The sequence below is a fragment of the Moschus berezovskii genome, chromosome X, assembly GCF_049115385.1.
Source record: "Moschus berezovskii isolate FMDL1 chromosome X, NW_MosBer_1.0, whole genome shotgun sequence".
Lineage (NCBI taxonomy): Eukaryota > Metazoa > Chordata > Mammalia > Artiodactyla > Moschidae > Moschus > Moschus berezovskii.
Window position 1 is genome coordinate 141,603,735 of NC_142488.1, and position 25,579 is coordinate 141,629,313.

The 25,579-nt window shown below is 50.2% G+C and overlaps 1 protein-coding gene and 1 pseudogene across 1 annotated transcript; one reads left to right on the forward strand and one right to left on the reverse strand.

The window, feature by feature from the left end:
- LOC148773500 (melanoma-associated antigen 10-like) overlaps nt 1-21,809 on the forward strand; it is a 66,370-nt pseudogene extending 44,561 nt beyond the window's left edge.
- A 732-nt stretch (nt 21,810-22,541) lies between these two features.
- LOC148773502 (melanoma-associated antigen 10-like) lies at nt 22,542-23,336 on the reverse strand. Its single transcript, XM_088834134.1, has one exon. It carries the CDS (start codon nt 23,334-23,336, stop codon nt 22,542-22,544), a length of 795 nt encoding a protein of 264 aa, XP_088690260.1.
- Between the last annotated feature and the right edge of the window lie 2,243 nt (nt 23,337-25,579).

Sequence of the window (25,579 nt, forward strand, 5' to 3'; positions counted from 1 at the left end):
TGTCACCACTGGCAGTAGGATAACCAGTAGCCACATGAGCCTGGGTATTGTGAACTCAAGTGTGCTTAGTGTGTCCCAGGGCCTGGCCTTCTACCTTAACATAATGTGAACTCAAATGTAAATAGCTTAATGTGGCTAATGTGGATAGTCCTGCTGTGGAACTATCGAACCTACTCATGGGAGACCGGAAATAGAAGTTCCCTGTGGGTCACTGGCAATGATGGTAGCTGCGGTCATGGTTCAGTGGGAGTGGAGATGAGTGGGGTCACTCTACATTCTGGTTCAAGGACCATGCATCTTACCTTGTGGGGGAACTAAGGATGACAGATGTGGAGCGTGTCTGGTCCCTGGAGGGTGACACCCCAGCACCACGGGCTCTCATATCCCAGTGTGCACATCACGTGTGCCTTGTAGAGGTCATTCCATTGCTCCAGAAGACCAGCAGCTTCCAGAAGGTGGAGGCTGAGATAGCAACTTTGGATCTCATGGCCACTTGCCCTCTGAGCCTCTGGCGTCCTATTAAAGGGTCTCTTGGTCCTGGATGGTTTTGTGAAATATTCTGTGACACTCAGTCCTGCATTCTGTGAGCCCTCAAATAGAGGCACCAGACAAGGCGTTGCAAGCAGGAAAGCGAAACCCACATCTAGAATGTGTACCTATCAATTTCAGCAAAGATAGACCTCTCCTCCATCAAGGATGAAAGTGAGATATTTGATCAACTCACCATTAGTAGCTCAATGGTCTTCTTGAGGAACAATATGACACTGAGGATTCAGCAGTAGTCTGTGATGAAAATAATATAACTTTATATATAGAAATATATATAGAGAGAATTTAATATGTATAGAATTATATGTTTATATACATACACACATTTATATATGTACTACAGAAAGGCAACCACATCAGGATGGGTAAGCTGGGCAGACTCATGGTATAGTCAAGAGCCATACCCTGACTGGGCAATGCACACAGGGTAGGATAACCACCCCTGCAGATGTTCTTCCCAAGCAAGAGGGGTCTGAGCCCCAAGCTGGGCACCTAGCGTGTAGGTCATGCACTGGGACAACATGCCCACAAAACATTTGGGTTTGAAGGGAAGCAGGTCTTACTCTCAGGAGAGCAAACAGCTTTAGCATCTAGAGACTCTGCTCTTCTAGTACATACGGAAAATCTCACCCACTCCAAGGCTCTCTGTGGATGCAGTAATTTGAAAGAGCCTGCGTGAGACCCACCTGATCATCTCTGAGAACTCCTGGAGAGGCAGTAGGTAAATGGAGCTCACCGTGGGGCAGAGCTACTGGTGGCAGCCACTTGAGGGCGCTCGTTCGACCAAAGGACATGGGTGCTGGCAAGTGCTATTTTGAAATCCTCCCTCTCACTTATTAACAAGACATCTCAGCCCCCCCAGGCAGCTTGTTGGCATCAGTACTGGGAAGACTCAGACCAAACATAGGTGAGCATGGCCACAGCCCCACCCACCAGCAGGCCATTTGCATTAGGACCCTCAGAGTCCCCCACCTACACAGGACCTGGCCCTGCCACCAGGGTGCCCAGGATGGTGCTCCACCCACCAGTGTGCCCACACAAGCCCGGGGACCCTCAGCTCTGCAGCCAGAGGTCCAAGCCCTGACCCATCCACCAGTGGGCTGGCAAAAACTTCAGAAAACCCAAGGCTGGCAGTCAGAAACCCTGGGACCAGCTCAGCCTACCAGATGGCTGGCACCCATTCCAGGAACCCATGCTCTGTAGCTAGGGTCGCCAGGATTGGGCTGCACCCAACAGTGAAAAGGATGCAGCCCCAGGTCCACTGTAACCCTACAGCCTGCCATGTCAGGTCCAAGCCCACCCACTAGCAGGCCAGCAGCAGACCCAGGACCCCATAGGAGCTGGATTTCCAGACAAGAAGGAGGAGACTTGATTCAGGACACCCTGGACCCTGAAACCAGCTGTGTCAGGAATAAGCTCCACACAACAGCAGGCTAGCACTAAATCTGGGAACCCTTGGCCATCCACCAGAACACTGCTTCACCCACCAGTGGGCCGGCACTAGACCTGGGACCACCCAGGACTCAGCAGCCAGACACCTCATGACCCAACCGCACCCACCAGTGATCATCAGCCTCTGCACAAGGCAAGGCCTGGCAACCAAGCAGACCAGGGGTCAACCATGCTTACCAGGCTGCCCACCCCAGTCAGCCTGCCTCAAGAGAGGGGACCAGGCAGTCCCCACGGGGGCAACACTAGAGCATATATCTCTGGTGACAAGAGGACAGGGGATTGCTGGGATGCATAGGTTGTCTTCTTCCAAAGACCACTACTCCAAGATCAAGAAATAAAACCAACTTGCCAAAGATATAGAAATAAAAATAGACAATTAGGAAAAATGAGGGAACAGAAGAATATGTTCCAACTGAAGGAATGAGATAAAACCCCCAGAGAGAAACTAAGTGAAAGGGAGAAAGCAATTTACCAAATACAGAGTTCAAGGCAATGATCATAAAGATGCTGAAAGAATTTGAGAGAAGAATAGATGTACACTGTTGAGAAGTTACATGGTGAATGTAGGGAAAACCACCAGACCATTCAGGTATGACCTAAATCAAATCCCTTACAATTATACAGTGGAAGTGACAAATAGATTCAAGGGATTAGATCTGATAGACAGAGTGCCTGAAGAACTATGGATGGAGGTTTGTGACACTGTAAAGGAGGCAGTGATAAAGACCATCCCCAAGAAAAAAGAAATGCAAAAAGGCAAATGGTTGTCTGAGGAAGCACTACAAATAGCTGAGAAAAAAAGCAAAAGGCAAAGGAGAAAAGAAAAGCTATATCCATTTGAATACAGAGTTCCAAAGAATAGTAAGGAGAGATAAGAAAGCCTCCCTCAGTGATCAATGCCAAGAAATAGAGGAAAACAATAGAATGGGAACGACTAGAGATCTCTTCAAGAAAATTAGAGATACCAAGGAACATTTCATGCAAAGATGGGCACAACAAAGAACAGAAATAGAATGGACCTAACAGAAGCAGAAGAGATTAAGAAGAGGTGGCAGGAATACACAGAAGAACTATACAAAAAAGATGTCATGACCCAGATAAACCCGATGGTGTGATCACTCACCTAGAGTCAGACATCCTGGAATGCAAAGTCAAGTGGGCCTTAGGAAACATCACTATGAACAAAACTAGTGGAGGCGATGGAACTCCAATTGAGCTATTTCAAATCCTAAAAGATGATGCTGTGAAAGTGCTGCACTCAATATGCCAGCAAATTTGGAAAGCTCAGCAGTAGCCACAGGACTGGAAAAGGTCAGTTTTCATTCCAATCCCAAAGAAAGGCAATGCCAAAGAATGTTCAAACTACTGTACAATTGCACTCATCTCACACACTAGCAAAGTAATGCTCAAAATTCTCCAAGCAAGGCTCCAACAGTACATGAACCATGAACTTTCAGATGTTCAATCTGGATTTAGAAAAGGCAGAGAACAAGAGATCAAATTGCCAACATCCTTTGCTTCCCTGAAAAAGCAGGAGAATTCCAGAAAAACATCTACTTCTGCTTTGTTGACTACACTAAAGCCTTTGACTGTGTGGACCACAACAAAGTGTGGAAAATTCTTCAAGAGATGGGAATGCCAGGCTACCTGACATGCCTCCCGAGAAATCTGCATGCAGGTCAAGAAGCAACAGTTAGAACTGGACATGAAACCACAGACTAGTTCCAAATCAGAAAAGGAGTATGTCAAGGCTGTATATTGTTACCCTGCTTATTTAACTTATATGCAGAGTACATCATGCGAAATGCTGGACTGGATGAAACATGAGCTGGAATCAAGATTGCTGGGAGAAATATCAATTATCTCAGATTTGCAGATGACACCACCCTTATGGCAGAAAGTGAAGTAGAACTAAAGAGCGTCTTGATAAAAGTGAAAGAGGAGAGTGAAATGGTGGCTTAAAACTCAAACATTCAAGAAATTAAGATCATGGCATCCAGTCCCATCACTTCATGGCAAATAGATGGGGAAACGATGGAAACAGTGACAGACGTATTTTTCTGGGCTCCAAAATCACTGCAGATGGTGACTGCAGCCATGAAATTAAAAGACGCTTGCTCCTGGGAAGGAAAGCTATGATCAACCCAGAAAGCATATTAAAAAGCAGAGACATTACTTTGCCAACAAAGATTTAGTCAAAGCTAAGGTTTTTCCAGTAGTATGGATGGATGTGAGAGTTGGACTATAAAGAAAGCTGAGCACTGAAGAATTGATGCTTTTGAACTGTGGTGTTGGAGAAGACTCTTGAGAGTCCCTTGGACTGCAAGGAGATCCAACCAGTCTATCCTAAAGGAAATCTGTCCTGAATATTCATTGGAAGGACTGATACTGAAGCTGAAATTCCAATACTTTGGCCACCTGATGCAAAGAACTGACTCACTGGAAGAGACCCTGATGCTGGGAAGGATTGAAGGTGGGAGAAAAGGGGATGACAGAGGATGAGATGGTTGGATGGCATCACTGACTCAATGGACATGAGTTTGAGTATGCCCCGGAAATTGGTGCTGGACATGGAGGCCTGGCGTGCTGCAGTCCATGGAGTTGCAAAGAGTCGGACATGACTGAACTACTGAACTCAACTGAAGTGAGAAGCTTAGTGAAACTGAGGAACCAAAATAAAGAACCAAACAGAGCTGGAGAATGCCACAGTGGAAATTAAACGTACACTAATAAGTATCAAGAGTATATTACATGATACTGAGGAACAGGTCAGAAAACTTGAAGAGTGAGTAGTGGAAATCACTCAAGCTGAACAGATAAAAAGAAGCTTTAAAAATGAGGACAGTTTAAGAGACCTCTGTGACAACATCACACCCTCTCACCTTTGCATTCTATGGGTCCCAGAAAGAGAAGAGAGAGAGAGAATGGTTAGATAATATAATGGAAGATGCAATACCCGATAAGTTAGCTATCCTGGGAAAGGAAACAGACCTCCAGTTTCAGGAAACACCTAGAGTCCCAAGCAGGATCAACCCCCAGAGGACCACCTCAATGCACATTGTAATTAAAATGTCCAAAATACAAGATAAAGGGGAAATACTAAAGCAGCAAGAGAAATGCAGTAAGCTACCTACAAGAGAAATTCAATTAGGCTATCAGCTGACTTCACAGCAGACAGGCTCCAGGCCATACGGAGGGGCATCTTGCTTATAAAATGCTGAAAGGAAAAAAAAAAACTACACTCCAGAGTGTTCTACCTAGAAAGCCTATTCAGATTTGAAGGAGAGTTCAAAAGTTCTGCAGAAAAGCAAACTAAAAGAGTTCAGCACCATGATACCAATTTTACAAGAAATTTTAACAGGCTTTCTCAAAGTTGAAAAGAACAGGCCACAACTACAACTATAAAATTATGAAGGGAAATCTCATTGGAAAAAGCAAACGAACAGAGAAAACAATAATCAACCACATATAAGTGTGGAGGAAGGACAAATGATAAAAGAAAAATCATCTATATCCACAAAATGTAGATGAGGGATAGTCAAAGCAAAAGGACATATGGTGTCCAACCTGCTAAACACGGGTCAGAGAGTTCAATGCAGTGCTGTTAAAATGCATGTGAATTTAATAAATCAGCAACTGAGAATAATTATAAATATATAACAGTATATACACATATATGTGTGCACACACATATATAAACATACAGCAAAGTGAAATGTTAGAAGCATTCTTGCTAGGGATAAGTCCTAGAAGTATGTTATCTATCCCATCTAATTTTTGAAGCTGCCCTGAAATGGAAAACCAGAGCTATATAAATATAATATTTGTATATTTTGCAATATAAATGTATACTGAAAAATTAATATTTCATAATTCAATGTGATCATCTATCTAGTAAATTCAAAGGAATGAGCCCTTGGAATAGCCAAATGAATAACAGACTTCAGAAAGATAGGGGCTGGAATATTACCACAGCCAAATCAAGTGCTTTGCCCTGCAAGAGCAAGAGCTATGTAGAATATGTAATAGAAAATACCTCATTTTAAAACTGTAATAAATTGCAAAAGTTATCTAAAAAGAATCCTAACAAATATGTAGACAAGATCTTTATGGAGGCATCACACAATCTTACTGGTAGGCTCAAATTCAAGAGTTCCCAAATAAATAGAGCAGTTAAGCAGATCCAATGATGGGAAACAGAATTCTGTGACAATACCAATGTTCTCTTTTTTTTTTTTTTACAGGATTAGTGCTATGAATTTATCTACCAAAAGGACAGTCAATCTTGAGCTTCTGTCTTCTGTTCCCAAAAGAAATCCTTAGAAACTAAGAAGGGAGAGTGAATGAAATTAAATGTATTTATATCTATATAGCTGCAGCCTGTATAGAAGTGGGTGACAGGATGGGTAACAGGAAAGTTTAAGCTTCTGCCCATATTTCACTGTGCAAATTGGGAGACAGTGTCTCAGGCCACAGATGCCAGAAGCCACAGGGTAAGATCAGGACAGCACAAAGAATGGGACGATTGAGCCAAGTAGGGCTGCAGCGTCTGTGCTAATAACCACTTGAAATCACCTCGCCTTAGGGTGAGGACTGGCCTTTCCGAAATGTACGCTTTAAATAGCAGATGAAAATTGGACTAGAAATAAGAGAATAGCTTTGAGCATCAGAGTGAATCAGGCAGCATAAGAATGGATGTTCTTTCCTGAAATTTGGCAAGATGTAAAACATATTTCTGACTCTGAATGCAGCTGAAGAGAGTGAAAATCAGTGCTCTGAACTATGAAAAGTTAGAAAACTTGATTCAAACGAGCTCCCCAGACCCCATTGCTCAGCCTCTTCCGGGCAGAGAAGGAATCTTAGAACAAGCTAAGTCTGGCTGCAGGCAGGGAGGCAACACTGGAAGGTGTGCTTCCTCTGGGACCCTCCCCTGTGGTCAGGGGCACTGCAGCCCCCATCCACCTTCCTGTCTAGGACACAGTCACTCTGCGCTCGGGGTGCAGCTGGACAGAGGCACAGATCTGACCCGGAGGGAGCCCGTTGCAGCCAGCATTTCCTCAAGGACTCCCAAGTGAGGACCCTCAGGAGTGAGTTCTGGGGAGGGGGCATCTTCCCGGGGGGTCCAGAGAATCCAGCTCCACTCCCAGCTCAGCCCTGGAAGTCCCTGAGCCATGGGTCCCAATGCGATGTCACCCGACTTCTATCTGCTTTAGCGGCCTGAGAAAGTGCGGGCCTGGGTCTGGGAGGAGGATCCAGTCCGGCAGAGAGGAAGCCAGCCCTATGGGGGAGTCAGGAGAGGAGCCTGAGAGAGGACTAAGACCCAGCAGGATCTGTGTCCTTCCTGGGAGACCCCGAGTGGGCTCGTTGGAATGGGGACCATAGCGGGAGGGCCTGGGTCCCAGGGCAGAAAATTCAAGGGGGCAGAGGGAGGAGCCCAGGTCATGAAGGGAGCCAACATGAGGAGCAGAGGGAGGAGTGAAGGGCTCTTGGAGCCCTGGAAAGTGGGGCAGTAGGAAAGTGGGGTGTCCAGAGGAGCCCACCCCTGCCGTCAGGCCTGGGAGGCCCCAGGCAGATGGGCACGTGGCAGGGGGTCCTGACATTCGCATTAGGTCTCAGCCAGACTGGGATTGTTGCAATGGGGGTGGGAGTGGGGGCTCAGGTGGGCAGATGAGAAGCCTAGGGACTACTGGGACAGACAGTGAGGACCCTGAGGGCGCACTGGGAGGACCCTGGACTCCAGAATATGGGTGAGGGTGGAGTGTCCCAGAGAAACTGGGCCTGCCCTCAGCTGCGGGAGGCTGCAGGGCGAGATAAGCAGCCTGTGCTGACTTCCTCATCTGGGTCCCAGAGAGACTGGGAGCCTGGGATAGGGGTGGGCACTCAGGGGGGCAGAGGGGAGGGTTACATGGGACCAAAGTGAAAGTGAGGACGCTGAGGGAGGATTTAGGGGGCCTGGGCCCCAGAACAGAGGTGACCCCAGAGAAACCCGCCCCTGCCTCCAGGCCTGGGAGACCCCCAGGTGAGAGGAGCAAATGTGGTGTGTCCCAACTTCCGCATCAGGGTCTTAGAGAGGCTGGGGTCCTGGTGTGAGGAGTGGGCTGTCTGAATGCAGACGGGCCGCCCAGGACCTGCAGGGACATTAGGTGTAGACCCTGAGGGAGAGTCGGCCCCTGGACCCCAGAACCCAACGTCCCCCTCTCCACCTCTGCTGTCACCCTGGAGCCTGGGCGTGTGGCTCCAGGTGCTGCCCCCTGAGGGCAGCCTCTCCATTTGGGCCAGCTGAAGGTCTGGGTTGAGGGGTCAGGAGGCTGCAGGTGGGCAGAGGGAGGAGCCCGGGCTCCATCAGACAGTGAGGGAAGACCCGGAGGAGGTCACCTAGGGAGGTCCCTAGGAAACATCCCCCTCCCAACTGCAGCACCTGGGGGTTCGGGGAGATGGGGCTGAGTTCAAGGGGCCCCAGGGTGAGCCTGGGCAGGAAAGGCCTGAGCCTGCCCTTGGGGAGGATTGCCGGCTCCCCTGCTCAGAAAGAAGGGAACCCACCTGCAGGGCGGTTCACTGTACCCCTTCAGGAGTCTGGCATGGAGGCCAGGGTGATGCACTCTTCCTGCCAAGGTGCTTGGGGGGGAGCTCGGCAGGAGGTCTCTGGAGGGCTCAGTCTTCCGTGGGAATCGGTCAGCATGGGTCAGGCCAGGCTGCACGGCAATCAGAGCGAAGGTCCTGAGGACGGACTGAGGAGGCAGCTTCTCCAGAACAGCAGGGACCCTACATAGTGGGGGTTGGGGAGCGCCTGCGGTGGAGGCGGACCTGGAGGGGGAGGACTGCACCAGGGCAGCCATCTAGGGAGCATGTCTGCTCAGCAGCAGGAGGAGTCCCAGAGTCACCAGGAGTCAAGATGAGAACCCTGAGGAGGAGTGGGGAACCCCAACCCCCACCACAAAGAGGGGGCCATAGAAATCCCTCCTCCCAGCCCTGGAACCATCAGAGCCCTGAGGCCCACCTCCTCAGCCAGATGGTTGGTCAAGGCCAGGGGGCCTTCCTCTGAGGGTCTGGACTCAGGCCCTCGCAGAGGTCAGGGGGAGCACTGGGGAGACCCCCTCCTCACACACAGTACTTGGAGCCCAGCCTGCCTTGCCCCTTTGGTGACACTGGGGTGGCCCAGAATAGGTGGCTGCATTGGTGCTCTCACTTCCGGTGTCATGAATGTTAAGGCCTTTGCTTAAGGAGACGGGTCACTGTCAACAGAAGGCACTGCCCAGGGTTTCCAGGGTGTCAAGGGGAGACTGAGCTCACTGCCCACCATCCCAGCACAGAGGGACTCCACAGAGTATGGCCACCCCTTGTTGTCCCTTGTGAGCCCTGTTAGCCCCTGGGCAGGCATGACCTGTGTTCAGGGCCCCTCTCTTTCTTCCTTTCAGTACAGGGAATTTGTCTTGAGAATTTTGCCTCAGGAAAACAGACAGGAAGGCCCAGACCCTGCCAGGAGGAAGTGGAGGGCCCTCTGTGAGCACAGGGGGGAACCACTCACCTTAGGACAAGTGGAACCTCACCGAGTACAGTCCAGTCCTCCTGTCAGCACCAAGGGGCCCAGCACCATGCCACAGTCTGCAAGTCAAGGTGCCCCCTGGTTTCCTCTCACAGGGGCTCCAGGAACCCAGAGGTGAAAGCCCAGGTCTGAAGCTCGTGTCTGCAGGTTGCAGAGCAGAGGTGGTCCAGGCAGTGCCAGGAGTCTAGGGGAGGTGGGTTCCCTGAGTGTGCACCAGGGGCTCCCCATCCCAGAGCAGACGGGACCCCACAAGGCCCAATTCCCCCCACCGTATCAGGCCCAGAACCTCGGGCTGTGCTGACTGCATCCTTGGGAGCCACCTCACTTCCTCCTTGGGGTTAGCAGCAGACAGCCTGCCCAGGAGGAACGTCCCTGTGAGGCCCGAGAGCTCCCCTCAAGAGGAGACCTGTCAGTGGCCTGTGTCAGACCACCCAGGGTGGGTTTCTCAGCCAAGACTGCTCAAACCCCCTCTCTCCCGCAGGCCCGTGGTCCCCATCTGTCCCCCTGTCTCACTTCTGTCTGTAGTTTGATCCCAGTCATCATGCCTTGGATGAGCGAGCTCCACAAGGAAAGTGAGGCCAACCTTCAGGACCCAAAGGAGGCTGAGAGCCCAGTGGAGGGACAGTTCATCCCTTCATAGGGACAGGTTGCATAGCTTTCCCCCTCCTCCGTGCTTTCCTCCTCCTCCTCTGTCCTGTTCCTGGGCACCCTGGAGGAGCTGGAGCTGGCTGATGCTGAAACACCCATATCCCGCCACCTGCCAAGCCCTCAGGGTGCCTTCCCCTCCCACCTGCCATGGCTGCCGCTCCATGGAGCCAATCCAGAGATGAGGCCTCCAGCAGCCAAGATGAGGAGAGGTCAAGAGCACCTAGTGGGCCTGGGAAGATGCCAAGTCCACGCCCCCAGACCCACTGCATCTGCTGGTGGTGTGTCTGCTGCGCTTCCTGCTCCTCAGGTATTGCACCAAGGAGCCAACCACGAAGGATGAAATCCTGAGCACGGTCCTCAGAGAGGACGGGCACCACTTCTCTGAGGCCTTCCACCAAGCCTCGGAGTGCCTGCAGCTGGTTTCCGGTGTGGATGTGAGGGAGGTGGCCCACACGAATCACACCTGCATGCCAGTGAGCGATGGGCACAGCATGCTCAAGGCCAGCCTCCTGGTGGTGGTTCTAGGCATGTTCCTCCTGGAGGGCAGCTACCCCCGTGAGGAGGAGATCTGGGAACCCCTGAACGACCTGGGTGTATATGCTGGGAGGGAGCACTACATCTATGGGAGCCCAGGGAGTGCTGACCCAAGTGAGTTCAGGAGGGGTACCTGGAACATCAGTAGGTGCCGCACAGTGACCCTGCTCTCTACCAGTTCCTGTGGGGTCCCCAGGCCTATGTGGAGACCAGCAAGTGGCACGTCCTAGAGCATTTGCTCAAAATCAGTCAAGGGGCTTCAAGGTCCTTCCCACTCCCATCTGAACAGGCTGAGAGGGAAGAGGAAGAGGGGCCTGAGCCAGAGCAGCAGCCAGGCTCCTTCCAGGTCCATGTCCAACAGCGTGTCCTGGGGGCAGGAAGGGAGGCTGATCCTTCCCTCCGTGATTGAAGAGGGAGCGGTCAGCCATTTCAGTCCTGAGGGCCTGTGCCAGTTGAGGGGACACGATGTGTAGCATCTTTGGGTTCCTTCTTTCCACAGTGACATGGAGATTCATCTCTGTTTTCTTTAGGAATTTTTCAAATGTTGTTTTTTTCAGCTGAAGGCTTAATAAACTTCAATATCTAACTTTGTGAATGACAATGATCACACATGTATTGATACTTACCCAGTTTAAGGATAGGAGTTTTGCTCTTTCATAAAAGAGCCTGGGAGCTCTCCTGTTTTATTTTGTGACCCTGAAGAAGCTAACATTTCATTGGAATAGGAATTTTCTTGGAAATGGGAAAGAACAATAAAATTGATGGAGTCAAGAAATAGAGAAATTGGGAATTCCCTGACAGTGCAGTGGTTAGAACTCAGCACTTTCACTGCTGGGGCCCAGGTTCAATCCCTGGTTGGGGATCTAAGATCCCCAAAACTGCCAGGCATGGGGAAAAAATAAAAGGAAATAGAGAATAAAAAAATAAAAGTTAATTCTAAAACCTTTTGTCATCTGTTAATCTATAAAACTAAAAGATCTATGTTTAGTTGGATTTGCATTAGTTATTAAAGAAATCAGGGTAAAATTGGTCGGAGTTAATAAGTACCTTGCTCACTGGCTTATTCTCACCCAGAGTCTCATGGAGGCTCTGCTCTGTGGAAGGCCGTGTGAGCAGTGGGGACAGCAGGAGAAGCAGAACACCCCTGCACCTAGAGTGATGGTCTAGGAGCTGCAGTCACATGAGGAAGGTGGGGAGATGTCCCCTAGTCCCACACAGCAAGGCAACACAGTGTGAGGTGGTGGGGCTTCAGAAGGAGCACTCGGTGCCTGAGGCAGGGTGGTTTGGGGCTTTGGGAATCTGGGTGCCTTCTGTGGGAGATGATTGTGATGAGACTGGGTGGCAGTGTTGCAGTGAAAATGAAAAGAATGAGATGGTGGTTTGTTTTTTTTTTCCCTATCCTGAGAAGAAAGAATGTAAAGAGAACAATGAGCAGGCCTGAATATTCCTAGTTTTTTTTTTTTTATTTTAATTGCTCCTAACTCTGCATGTCTATAACTAAGTTTTGCCTTTCTGCACCTTAACTGTACAGGAGCTATGAAAGTGTGAAAGCCTCTCAGATGTGTCCGACTCTTTGTGAGCCCATAGACGGTACAGTCCATGGAATTCTCCAGGCCAGAGTACTGAAGAGGGTAGCCGTTTCCTTCTCCAGGGGAGCTTCCCAACCCGGGTCTCCCGCATTGCAGGAGCACTCTTAACCAGCTGAGCCACAAGGGAAACCCAAGAATACTGGAGGGGGTAGCCTATCCCTTCTCCAGGGGACCTTCCCAACCCAGGAATCGAAGCGGGGTCTCCTGCAGTGCAGGTGGATTCTTTACCAGCTGAGCTACCAGGGAAGCCCACAGGAGCTATACTTCACTTCTATTTTTCTTTGATATCTGGTGTTTACCCTTCCAAGACCCTTCCCCTTGTAGTTACATATCAGAAAACAGGCCACAGAGTCACCAAACTGCCAGGATCAATTACTGGGTTACTGGCGCCAGTCTATGACTGACTTTGAAACAGTGCAAGATGAAGAAATCAAGATCCTAAGAGCTTTGTTCCTCATCACGGACTCCTGCCTGGGAGCCCTCATCTTATATCGGCCCCTGGATTCCTCATGGACAGGGCGCTCAGTTTTTGAGGCACGAGCCTCCTTTGTTCCCCTCTCTGCTGGCTGAGAATTAAAGCCACCTTTCTATTGCCACCACACTCTGTCTTCACGTTTTTTATTTGTCTGCAGTAGACAGAGAAAGCCAAGATTTTGGCCAGCTACAGTGGCATCCCTCAGACCTGCAGACTGTGTGTCTCAGGGATGAGGGAAACTCTGAAAAGGGACATTGCTGAGCAGCGTCCTTTTGGATCCTGGGTAAAGCCAGAGAGATCTCTTCCTGGGGAAAGAAAGGAAGTCGTCCTGGGTGCCTGTCGCATTGCATTTGAATGGGGTAGGGAGCTAGGTGTTCTGTACCCACATCCCCAAGTGTTTCCTCAGAGGAAGAGTGACTCTCCCCTGATGTGAGGCCCAGAACCTGCTGGAAGAAGGTCTTCTTCCTTGTCTCAGAGAGCCAGGATAGACTCCAGAAAATGACCAAATGGTTGTTACCTTGAGTGTTACTTGAAAATAGTGAAAATAGTGGTTTGGCTGGAAGAGGAGTTGCTGAAGAGGAGCTGCCAAAGTGGGAAGGAGTTGATTAAAAAATCCGACTGGTAAGAAGCACTGTTCAACTTCACTGAAGTGTAATTTGCATACCATAGAATTCACCCATGGAAAAGGTACAATTCAGTGATTGCTAGTCGGTTTCCTAAGCCATGTAGCCTTCATCACAGTCCAGTTTTGGGACATTTCCATCACTCAGGAAGATGACCTCTGCCCACTTACAGTTAATCCCTGATTTCCCAGCCCACTCCCATGCAGTCATTGCTCTTCTTCTCATCTCTACTGATTTGCTTTCCTGGAAATTGCATAGAGAAGGAGTCACATGACTTATTTCCTTGATCCATGCTATACCACAGATTTGTCATTCTTTTCTTTTTATTCTTAACCAGAATTCCATTGCAAGGATATGTGAAAACAGTTTTAATTTTTGATTAACTACACTGTATTGAATTTTTTTTTCCTTTCACGGATTGGGCTTTAGTGTTCTATTTGGGGAAATATTGTCTAAAGGTAAAGTCATGAACACTTTCTCGGATGATTTTGTTTTTGTGTATGTTCTGAGGAAGTGGTGTAAATTCACATTTTTTGTAGGTGGATCCCCCACTTGTTGAAAAGTGGATTTATCCTTTCCATGTGGATTTAGCACCTTGAAAAAAAATTCATGAACCATAAATAAATGAGCTTATTTATGAACTCTCAATTCTGTCCCATTGACCTCTACATCTACAGTTACAACAAAACTGTATTGTCATGATGCTTCTATCATAACCCTGGGTTTTGAAATCACGAAGGGCAAGTAAGTCTTCCATCGTCCCCCCATCCCCCACCATATTTTGTGTCTATTCTGGGTCTTTTGCATGGTCATTTTTGAATCAGCTTCTCCATTTTTACAGAAAGTCTCTGGGCATTTGGGGAGGGACTGAAGAGAATCCATACATCACACTGGCAGGAACCGCCATCTGACAGCATCGCACCTCCTGACTCATGAACAGAGAGACTCTGTCTCTTAAAGATGTTTGTAAACTCCACCCAGCAAAGTTTTATACTTTTCAGTGTGGAAGTCACACACATCTTTTGTTTGTCTATTAGTCTTCTTCTAAAGAATTTCCTTCCTTTGGGTACTATGGTGAATGGAATTGTTCTCTTAATTTCACCTTGGGGCGATTCATTGCTACTATACAGAAATGTAATTGGTTTTTTTAAACATTGATCTCATATCCTGCGTACTGGCTGAACTCATTAACTGGTTCTTATATGTTTTATTTATTTATTTATTTTTGATGGGTTTGCTAGAATTTTTGCTATGCAATTTGTATTGTTTCTCAGTAATACCGGTTTTCCTGTTTCTTTGGAATAATGTAAAGAGTAAAAGTTAAATTCCACCAATTGCTCTCTCTCCTCCCTGATATGGAATCACCATCCTCTTAAAGTCACACAGGATTGATTGGTCGAAATCCCCAAGCTGCCTCATGCGTGTTCACAACTAGTGCCCAAGTGACATTTGGTTTGTCAGACCCTGGAAAGCCATAGGAGGACAGTGCCCACAGCAGCCCTTCTGGACAGAAAATTCTGGCATTATTCATGTGCAGGTGTCGACCCCAGAGACACAGTTTCTTGTAATGACACACACACACACACACACACACACACACACACACAAACAAACCCTGGGAGTTTTTTATCACATCCCCTACAATTCAACAAGTGGCACTTAAATTTCAGAAGGAATGTGATCTCTATTATTGTAAAAGCAGCAAAACTGAAGTGGCAGCGAGAGGCTCTGATCTGCAGAGAGGTATAGAGCTTGCTAACAGGACACGGTGTTCTTAGGGTCAAGAGAGATGGGCCGTCCACAAAGCTGTGACTTAATTAGCGTAAGTGAAAATGTTCATGGCTCAGTTGTGTCTGATTCTTTGCAACCCCACAAATTGAAGCACACCATGCTCCTCTGTCCATGGAATTCTCCAGGCAAGAATGCTGGAGTGGGTTACCATTCCCTTTGCCAGAGGATCTTCCCCACCCAGGGATCAAACCCATGTCTCCTGCATTGCAGGCGGATTCCTTACTGTCTGACAGACAGCAAAGATGAGTGAGCAGGAAGATGCAGGAAAGTACTCCAAAAGAATCATGATGTCTTCCCCAGTTCCCAGACCTGAGTCAATTGTCAGACACAGAATCCATTAACCAAAAGGAAGGAGGGATCCTTAAGAGTAAAGACTCCTCAACACCCTGGCAGATATATGCAGCCATCATTCCCCAAGTCTGTCCCACAAAGAGACCCACATCGTTCACCCTGGTGACTGAACGCGGGGGAGTAAGGACGTCCAGAAACGGGATGCTGTGGGAAGTGATATTCAGGCTTTCACTCCATCAATGTCCTCAGTGGAGGGGGAGCATGTGTGCACCAGGAACATATAGAGTTCTGGCCTAGATCTGACCCAGAGAGCTCTGATTAGAACAGATGGGCTTGATGATGGGCACAAGCCCTGAATGCATACAAAGCCATTAGTATAGACACTATCAGAGCAGGGGAGACCAAGTGCACTCCCTGCACCTTGACTGTGAGAGTAAATACAAACCAAGATTTCCTCTGGTTTGGGAGATGTGAAACATCAATGACACCCTTAACACCAAAAGGATACAGGGAGGTGGTCCCCACCATATCTCCTCAGCGGTCTGGACCCTCCTCAAACCTATAGGCTCCTAAGGAGGACTGTGGACCACCACCCACTCGATAGCAGCTGCTTTGCCAGGTTTGTTATCTTTACCGGAACACATGGCCACCTCCTCGCATACAGCCTGCAGCCATTGGTCCTCATGAGCTAGGTTCTGTCAGAGCCACAAAGGGAGGCGACTGCAACAGTAATCCACCACAAAACAGAAGTGGCGTCTCTGAGGAGATCAGACCCAAGCAGGACCATAGATTACAAGAAGGTGAGCTAAACCCCAATATGACCTGCAAATGTGTCACAAGCACCTCTGCCACAGTTTATTCCTGGAGATTAATGGACCAGGAAGCTCTTTCCTGACCAGCTGCTGGGGGTGTGGAAATGCTGAGCATAGCTGAGGGGTGGGTTGGCTGAACTGAAACTTCAGGTGGAAATGGACTCCTGCTGCAATACCACCTCCACCACATGTGGCCATAGAGACGGTGGCGAGCAGAAATCCACTCCCAGTGGATGCAACTTAAGATGGTGCCTCTAGGGATCCACTATATATGGATAAAAGAAATGGCCCGAGCCAAGAATAAACATGGGCTTAAAGACGATGGAAAATGAATTGGACAGCCAGGCAGTTACTTAGAATGAGAAACTTTGGTAGATTGCCACATGTAGGTTTGGAGAAGGGGTACATCAACGAACCTATAGGAAGGGACACCAAAAAGGAAGATATTTGCACTGCCTCTTACTACTCACAAAAGCATGCAGCACACAAGAGGCAAGGAACATCGATGAAGACCCAATGCCTGAAGAACTGAGAGTGCACAGCCTCTGTCAGTGGTCCCTCAGGGCTTCACAGTGCTCTCATGTGTGGAGGAGCCATGGGGCCGAGGATGAGGCTGCATCTGGGCTCAGCAGCACAGGCGCCACCTGCAGGCCAGATGAACTATGGCACCTACCAGGTGTTTGCCCTGCCATGGACAGAGAGTGATGCTGACCCCTCAGTGGCACCGTCCCTCCAGAAGATCATTGAGCCACTAATGGTGAGTTGATCACAACATCTCACTTCCATCCTTGAAGGAGAAGAAGTTCATCTTTACTGAAATCGATAGGTACGCATTCTAGATGTGGGTTTCGCTTTCCTGCTTGCAGCACCTTGTCTGGCACCACTATTTGAGGGCTCACAGAAAGCAGAACTGACTGACACAGGGTATTCCACAAAACCATCCAAGACAGAGAGACCCTCTAACAGCACACCAGGGGCTCAGAGGGCAAGTGGTCATGGGATCTAAAGTCGCTATCTCAGCCCCTACCATCCAGAAGCTGCTAGTCTTCTGGAACAACAGACTGGCCTCTACAAAGCACACGTCGGGTGCACACTGGGATATGAGAGCCCTTGGTACAGGGGTGTCACCCTCCAGGGACCGGACATGCTCCACATCTGTCATCCTTAGTTCCCCATGAGGTAGGATGCATGGTCCTTGAACCAGAGGGTAGAGTGACCCCACTGATTACCACTTCCACTGACCCATGACCCCACCTTCAACCACTCCCAGAGATCTATGACTCCCGGCAAGGCCACTCCCAGTGACTCATGACCCCACCTGCCACCACTCCCAGTGACCCACAAGGAAAGTTGTGCTTCTAGTTCTTAAGAGTATGTTCTGTAGTTCCACAGCAGGGAAATCCACATTAGCCACATCTAGCTATTTACATTTGAGTTCACATTATGTTAAGTAGAAGGCCAGGCCCTAGGACACACTAAGCACACTTGAGTTCACAATACCCAGGCTCATGTGGCTACTGGTTACCTATTGCGGGTGGTGACACACGACAGGCTGTTCCCAAAGCAAGAAGGTTCCCCCAGGAGACACAACAACAGTCCTACTGACCCATGAGCCATGGTTCCCATCTGAGCACTTTGGGCTCCTCCTGCTAGGGGACCAGCACACACACAGAGAACTGTTCCCGTCCTGACAGGCAGAGCTGACCTTGATCCCAAGGAGTGTGCGGGTTACTCTGGCACAAGGGGAACAGCGAGGAAACTTCTCTAACAGCCAGGTGAGGTGTCTTGGCTTCCTGTTCCATTTCAGTGATGAATTGACAAGTCCAAGAGCAAGGGTCTGAGAAGGGCATCGGGCCCAGGGCTTCAGAACCTTGAGGGACACAGTCTGTATTACCTCACCAGGGGAGCCACTGGAAATGGCCGAGGTCCTGGCTGAGAGTGCAGGGGATTTAGAACGGATCTCAGGCAAGAGAGAGTGACTGTCAGTTGTGGTGCAGCAGCTGCTGCAACTGTGAGGGCCCAGCATTTGTCCAGTCTTTCTCTCTCAGCTTCTTTAGGAGGAGTGGAGACCAACCAGAATCCTCAAGGAGCTGTCCTCAGAGGAGGCCAACTCTCCAGATGGAGGGAGTGTATGTCAGTGTTGGGAGGGGTGGATTATAGTGGATGCTGTGGTGCCACCCAGATCTCCTCTTTGTCACTAGCCCACTCATTTGCCCAGGGCCACCGGTGTTGGTGGATGAGGACTCAGAGCAAAAGTCTTCTCCAGAATTGCCCTCCACTGAAGGGGCTGCCTCCCTGGGGGCGGTACGTTGTGAGAGACTACTCACGGGATCAGTGTTGGGAGCTTACAGTGGCCTGAACCCCTTACTTTGGTTAGGTTGATCTCTGCAGGGTCTTCCATTTTGATGTCTGCCTTCTGAAAATTACTATGACCGCCGTGCTCTGAAATGGCACCAGAAGTGAACAACAGAATGAAATGCAAGTTACACACACACTTATCCTTTGGAGGTTGAAGTCATGGCAGGGGTGATCCCTGTGCCATGTCCAAAGTCAAGGAGTATGACTTCCAAGTATTTGTGTTGGACTCAATCACAAAGCCCTGTATATCTCAAGGCGTCTGTACCCTGATGTTTATTTTGGCAAGTCAGATCATCTTCTTGTCCCAGAGAATATACAGAACAGAATTAGTAAGCATTTACCAGTACTATTACGATGAAAGTATTTATGGATCACACAGTAAGGCAGAGGAGTATGGATGGATGGACTCCAAGTTGGACATTTTCAGTTGGCCTCCTGTTTGTGCTCTGAAATGGATAAAACAATAGAGACAGCGTAAATAGTCAGTGTTTGTCTGTTATAAATACCTAAAGTAACAGTCATGGCAAGGACAAAGAAGCGCAAAAACTTGTTTGAGTAAAGGATAAACGGATCTCCAGTCCCACATCTTTTGGGACAAGGGAGACACCAGACATGTGAAAAAAAAAAAAAGGCTCCTTGTGGGTCAAAAGTCAAGGGATAATGCCAGACCATAATGAGTCTTGCTCCTCACAGAAACCTTCACTTCGAGATCCATCTTGGCTGAGGGGTGTGTGTATGAATGCAGGGGAGTGTCCCAGGGTAGGTCAGGTGTGGAAAAGAAACCAGATAATTGGCCTGAAGGAAGACAAAAATCCAGAAGGACTGCCTTATATAAATGACTCTACCGCCTCTTGACTGTGCTCCTGCTCACCAGGTGTGACATCCACACTTTCTCACCAGGATTGCATCTCTGCCTTGTTTCTGTCTCAACTAAACTATTTCTTTATGTGCTCTCCCACTTGTTGTGCTATGTTTCTAACGATACACTTTGCACCTGCATTTACAGTTTCTGCCTCTGTGATAAATGCATTTTTCACTGGAGGCAATGATCCATGACAAAATAGCTTTCAGCCTCTAGCCTTTGCTAGTCTCCTGGCTAGGATTCCTGGCTCTCATCCAGGCTGCCCAGGTTCAATTCCTGGGCAGGGAATAAGGATGTTGCTCCACACAACCACTCACTGCTGACTCACGAAATCAGTGCCACTGGAAGGAGCCCATGTCCTCACCTTAGCCCTGAATGGACGGCGCCTGGACAGAGTTTCCATCAGCCAGGCAGACAGGGGCCTTTCCTGCTTCTTGGGACCTCAGCCCCATGGATGTGGCACCACCTTCATCTAGAATATCTTTCCACCCCACCCCAGATATCAGCACAAATGGGATGCTTTTTCCCCAAACAACATGCTATTGTTATTTATATGCAAGGTATTTTTTTCTGCCTTTGTATTTAAATTGCTGATCATGTATTTATTCCCAAACTGTTGGAGGTTTATCTAGGATCCCATGTTCCCTGCAAACAGCTTCCAGGAAGCAGAGGGAGAAGAGATGAGAACAAGGACCTGGAGACTCTCCCGTGCATGCAGTGTACTCAGGGCTCAGCAGGCAGCAGCCGGTAGGTATAGCTTGGGATGAAGACAATTCGCGTCGTGTGTTGAGGAGTTTTTGAGAAAGCCAAAGGTGCCTTGAATCGCCAACTGTTTCTAGTCACCCCCTGTGCCGGCACTTTCAAATGCAAGATCTGATTTAGTTTCCAAGGCTCTTGGGAATGTCTTGGAGGGGTCTCCCCGGCTCCTTCCAGTGCTCTTTCTGCCCTTCCCTCTGCAGTGATAGCTGTAAGGTCGCGGAAACGGGTGTCTCAGGCTGTAAGGAAATAACCCAGACACCAAGGGAAAGTAACAGGCTTTATTGGCAGTGCACTCCCGGGCAGAACCCACTGACCGCAAGAATGGCCACGAGGAGTTCTGCCCCGAACAAATGCAGGGTGCAATTTTTATGCCTTCGGGGCAGGAAGTGGCATCATATAACCTGGACAGGCCTAAAATAAGGTAAAGCTCGGGAATGCGAGATTGTGAGTGGTCAGCTAGACCGGGTTGGTCACTCTGGAGGTCAGGAATGGGGGTAGATCTCGGCAGAGGGTTATTACATCAGAAATTCCTCAGCAGTTTGGTGGGACTTTTTCCCTCTGGCGACGGATGGAGAGGGGAAGAAGGAGCCAAGATAGCCACCGGGAAGGGGAAGCCAAGAAGGCCACCAGGGTCCGACCTTACAATAGCACCCACAGTCTCAGCGAGCTGAGGATGTGCCCCTGCCTCCTGATGCCAGACACAGTCTCCTGCTGGGAGTCGCGGCTGCCTCCACACGATGAAACTTGCCTGAGCACCTGCACAGGTGCCCTTAGACTCCCCAGCAGGCAGGAGCTCCATGAGGGGCAGGTATCAGACAAGGGACAGTGAGAGGACAAGAACAGTGGGAGTTTTCTTATAAAATCCAGCTAGGATATGCACAATGCAGCACTTTCCACCTTCAAGGAGGATTCTGAGGTGTGTGAATTCAAGTTCAGTACAGATTTTGCCACTGTGGTTTCCATAACCCCTCCTCATCTATGGCTTTCGGGCCTGAACACCTGGATAAGCTGATCCTTTAGGTTAAGTGCACAGCCACCAGTTTCAAAGAAGACACTCCATTAAAATCCTACCAAAAGTTTGGGGGTGCTTACCAAGACGTCTTCAAGTATATTCTCCAAGACTGAGTAGATTGTGCAGCAAACCAAAGTCCAGTCTCCCCTCCCCATTTTGAAAAATGTTGTTATATTACCTAGATCAAGCAGCATAAACAGGTATCTAATTGCTCCTGATCATAGTGTAACTTCTCTTCCTGCCCCAGGAAGTTTATCTAGGACAGAAGAGGATCTTCTAATGTGTGTGTCCCATTTGAGATTTTCTTCTCACCCATAAGACATTGTGTATAACTCTGGCTGCTGCCACCATCCACCCTCATCACAATCACCTCCCACAGAATGAACCCAGCTTCCCAAAGCCCCAAACCACCCTGGCTCAGGCCCCGACACTGAAGCGCTCCTCCTGGACCCTGCCCCTGATTGCCCTGTTCTGTGGAACTAGGGGATATTTCTCCACGTTCGCCATGTGACTGCAGCTCTTAGATCATCACTCTAGGTGCTGGGGTGTCCTGCTTCTCCTAGTGTCCCCACTGCTAACACAGGGCCTTCCCCAGAGGACAGGCTCCACGAAGGTCTGTGGAGTAAATGAGCCAGAGAGGGGCACTTATTAAGTCGGATCAGACTTTTTGTACTTTCTTAAACAATAACTTGAATAAATACAATTGAACAGAGATAGTATAGCTGTATAAAATGACAGACAAGAATGATAGAAGAACTCACCTCAAAAATATTTTACTTCTTAATTCTTGCTCAGTAATATCATATTTCCAAAACGTTATTTTCCAAGTCCATGGAATCTTGTTCAGGGTCAAAAAATAAAATGAAAATGTTCACAATCACTTTTACAAAAGAGCAAAACTCTTGTTCTTGACCTGGGTAAGCACAAACACACTGTGATCAACGTTACTGACATGGTGCGACACTGAAGCTCATTAAGCCTCCTATTAAAAGGAACAACATTTGAAACATTTCTAAAGGAAGCAGAAGTGGATCTCCATGTCACTGTAGAGAACAGGAAGCCAAAGATGCTACACACCAGTTCCCCCAACTGGCCCAGGCCGTCACGACTAAGGCTGAATGCTCCCTCTTCAAACACACAGGGAAGGCTCAGCCTCCCTTCCTACCCCCAGGACAAGCTGCTGGATGTGGGCCTGAAAGGAGCCTGGCTGCTGCTCAGGCTCAGGGCCCCTCTTCCTCCTGCCTCACACCTCTGCACACCGGGGTGGGAAGAACCTGGGACCCCTGCCATTGACCCTGCGCAGGTAGTCCTTGACTTGCTGCTTGCTGGTCTCCGCATAGGCCCGGGGACCCCACAGGAACTCGTAACGAGCAGGGTGGCTGTGAGGCACCTGCCGGTACTGCAGGTACCCCGCCCGCACCCACACTTGGGTCAGCAGCTCCTTGGGCTCCCCATAGATGCCGTGCTCTATCCCAGCAAATACCCCCATCCTGCTAAGTGCTCCCCAGACCTTCTCCTCAGGGACCTGGTCCCCTTCTAGGAGAATCAGGCTCAGGGCCGCCACCAGGAGGCCAGCCTTTGGCATGCTCTGCCCATCCCTCTGCATCTCATTGAGGGTGAGGCCCAGGGTGGGGACCATGGCATAGATGTGCTCTCTGGGGTCCACCTCTTTCAAATCCAGGCCAAAGACCAGCTGCAGGCACTGCGTGGCTTTACGGAAGACCACGGGGAAGTGGGCCTGGTTATCCCTGAGGACCGTATTCAGCATTTCAGCCTGGAAAATCGGCTCCTTGGTGCCATACTTGAGGAGCAGGAACTCCAGCAGTTGAGACGTCATCACACTCAGAGCCTGCTTGAGCAAGATCTCCACATCCACGGCGGCAGAGGAAAATGAGACTGGAGGGGAGGAGGCCAGAGGGGTTGAGGCATCCTCCGCCTCAGCCCCCAGGAGTGGCACCTCCACTGCACCCTGGGCCTGTATTTGGCCCTGAAGGTCTTCCTCAGAAGTGCAGAGTTCATTCGTCGGGACCACAGGCATGATGACTGGGGTCTTGTGCCCAGTGGGGTTGTGGCAGGGGGAAAATGGAGACCACTGACCTGGGAAAGAGAGAGAGTGTAAATGATCTCAGTTTTGAAATGTGCCTCGGGTGGCTCTGACTGAGGCTGCTTACTGGTCTTCCTTGAGGGCTGCTCTTGGGCGTTACAGGGGCGCTCCTCCTTGGTGGTAAGTCCCCTGTCAAATGAGGAAGAGAAATTCTGATTCAGGGTGCAGCCAGTACAGCCCGAGGTTCTGGGGCTGACAAGGTAGGGGGATTAGGGCGTTTTGAGGTCCCTTCTGTTCTGGGATGGGGGGCCCCTGTGCACACTCAGGACACCCACCTCACCTTGACTCCTGGCACTCCTGTGGCCTCAGAACACAGACCTCAGGCCTCCACCTTTGCCTCCTGATTCCTAGAGCTCCTGTGAGACAAACGGAGGGGGCACCTCGGGGGTAGAGTGTGGCACAGACCTAGGCTTTCTGTGCGAGTAGGAGTGGTTGACTCTGTGAGGTCTCCCCAGATCTGGGGTGGGTAGTCCCATTGGGGCTCACGTGTAGTGCTCACTTTTCCACTGGAGTGGCCTGGACCCTCCCCCTTTGGGGGCCTGCAGGGAAACTCAGAACAAGAGCTAAGTTGGACAGAAAGTGCTGAGGGGCCCCATACGCGGCCGCACCTGCCTAGGGCCTCCGGCGGGTCCTAGGCTGGGGAGATGCTGGGTCCTCACGTCCAACCTGGCCTCCCAGCACTGAACAGAGGGGCGGGCATCTGCTCAGTCCTCCCTCGGGGTCCAGGGAGTCCAGCCTCTGCAGACCTGAAGCCTCCACCCTCCACCAGAACACCTCACCTTAAGGCCCCTAAGAAAGAGGTGAATAAACTGCTCCCCCCGTTCTGGGGCCTCCAAGACCGCCCCCACCCTGCCTCCCCACCCCCACCCCCAGGCAAGAGCAAGGATCCTTCCCTGCCTCGGGGTCTAACAGCCTCAGTCCTTCCTCGCATGGAGCCTAGACTCTAGGCAGGACCCGCGATTGTCCCGTCCGCCATGTTGAAACCCCATCACTTCCACCAGGTCCCCAGGCTCTCTGAGACCCGGATGTCAGGAAATCCCACACATGATCATCCCGCCCGGGGACTACCAGGGTCCCCTCTGTTCCGGGGTTGGGTTCCACTCCTCCCTCAGTGTCCTCACCTTGACTCCCGGTAGGACCTGGGCTCTGTCCTCTCCCTACCTGAGGCCTGGCTCCTCACACCAAGTCCCCGCTCTCTCTGAGACCCGGATGTCAGGAAGTCAGACAGGCTTAGTGTTCTCTTCTCACCACAAGGGGTCCCAGGGCAACTACAGGGCCGGGGATCTGTAGGCTTCCGTCGGTCCTCCTTCAGGCACCTCACCTTGCCTCCAGTCAGGACCTGGGATTCTCGCCTCTCCCCAACCGAAGCCCTGGCCCGTTATACCAGGGCCCGAGTCTCTCCAAGACCCGGATGTCAGGAAGTCTGACCATGCCGGTTTCGCTTATTGTACCCCACGGACACCCTGGACTGATAACAGAGACGGGCTACTCTGAGGCCTCCTCTGATTGTGGTCCACGGTACCCTAGTCCTCCCTCAGTGTCCTCAACTTGACACACCACAGGACCTGGGAATTGGCCCACCTGAGTTGCGGCTCCATATGCGAAGTCCCGTCTGAGACCCGGATGTCAGGAAGTCTGCCCGTTGTTTCAGGACCCCAGGCTGAGACCCGGATATCAGGAAGTGAGACCACGTATGTTGGGCCCAACCTATCCCAGGGCCAGGGTCCCCGCAGTCCTCCCTCAGGGCCCTCACCCAGACGCTTTCAGAACCTAAGATCCTCCCCTTTACCCTCTGAGGCCTCTCCCCTTATATCAAGCCTCCAGTGTCTCTGCGACCCTGTGCTCATGCCGGCACCAGGGTCTCCCAGGGCTGGCAGCAGGTGCCAGGACCTGTGGAGTTACCTGTGTCCTCCCTCAAGGTCCTCATCTTGAGCCCTGGCAGGTCCAGGGATGTCCCTATGTTGACCCGAAGCAGGACCGTCATATCAAGGCCTTCACTGCCCTGAGACCCCAGGAGGAGACTGTGGACATGATACCAGGGCTCCAAGCCCAGGGCTTCCCAGAGCTGAGATGATCCCGCAGGGGTTCCTCAACCCTCTTTCTCTTTGTCACCTTGACTCCCAGCTCACCTAGGCACCGCCCTCAGCTGCCAACTTTGCCTGCCTTACAGCCAGCAT

Coding starts and splice junctions, on each gene's coding strand:
- LOC148773502 (XM_088834134.1), bottom strand. CDS start 23,336: ATGCCTGTGGTCCCGACGAATGAACTCTGCACTTCTGAGGAAGACCTT.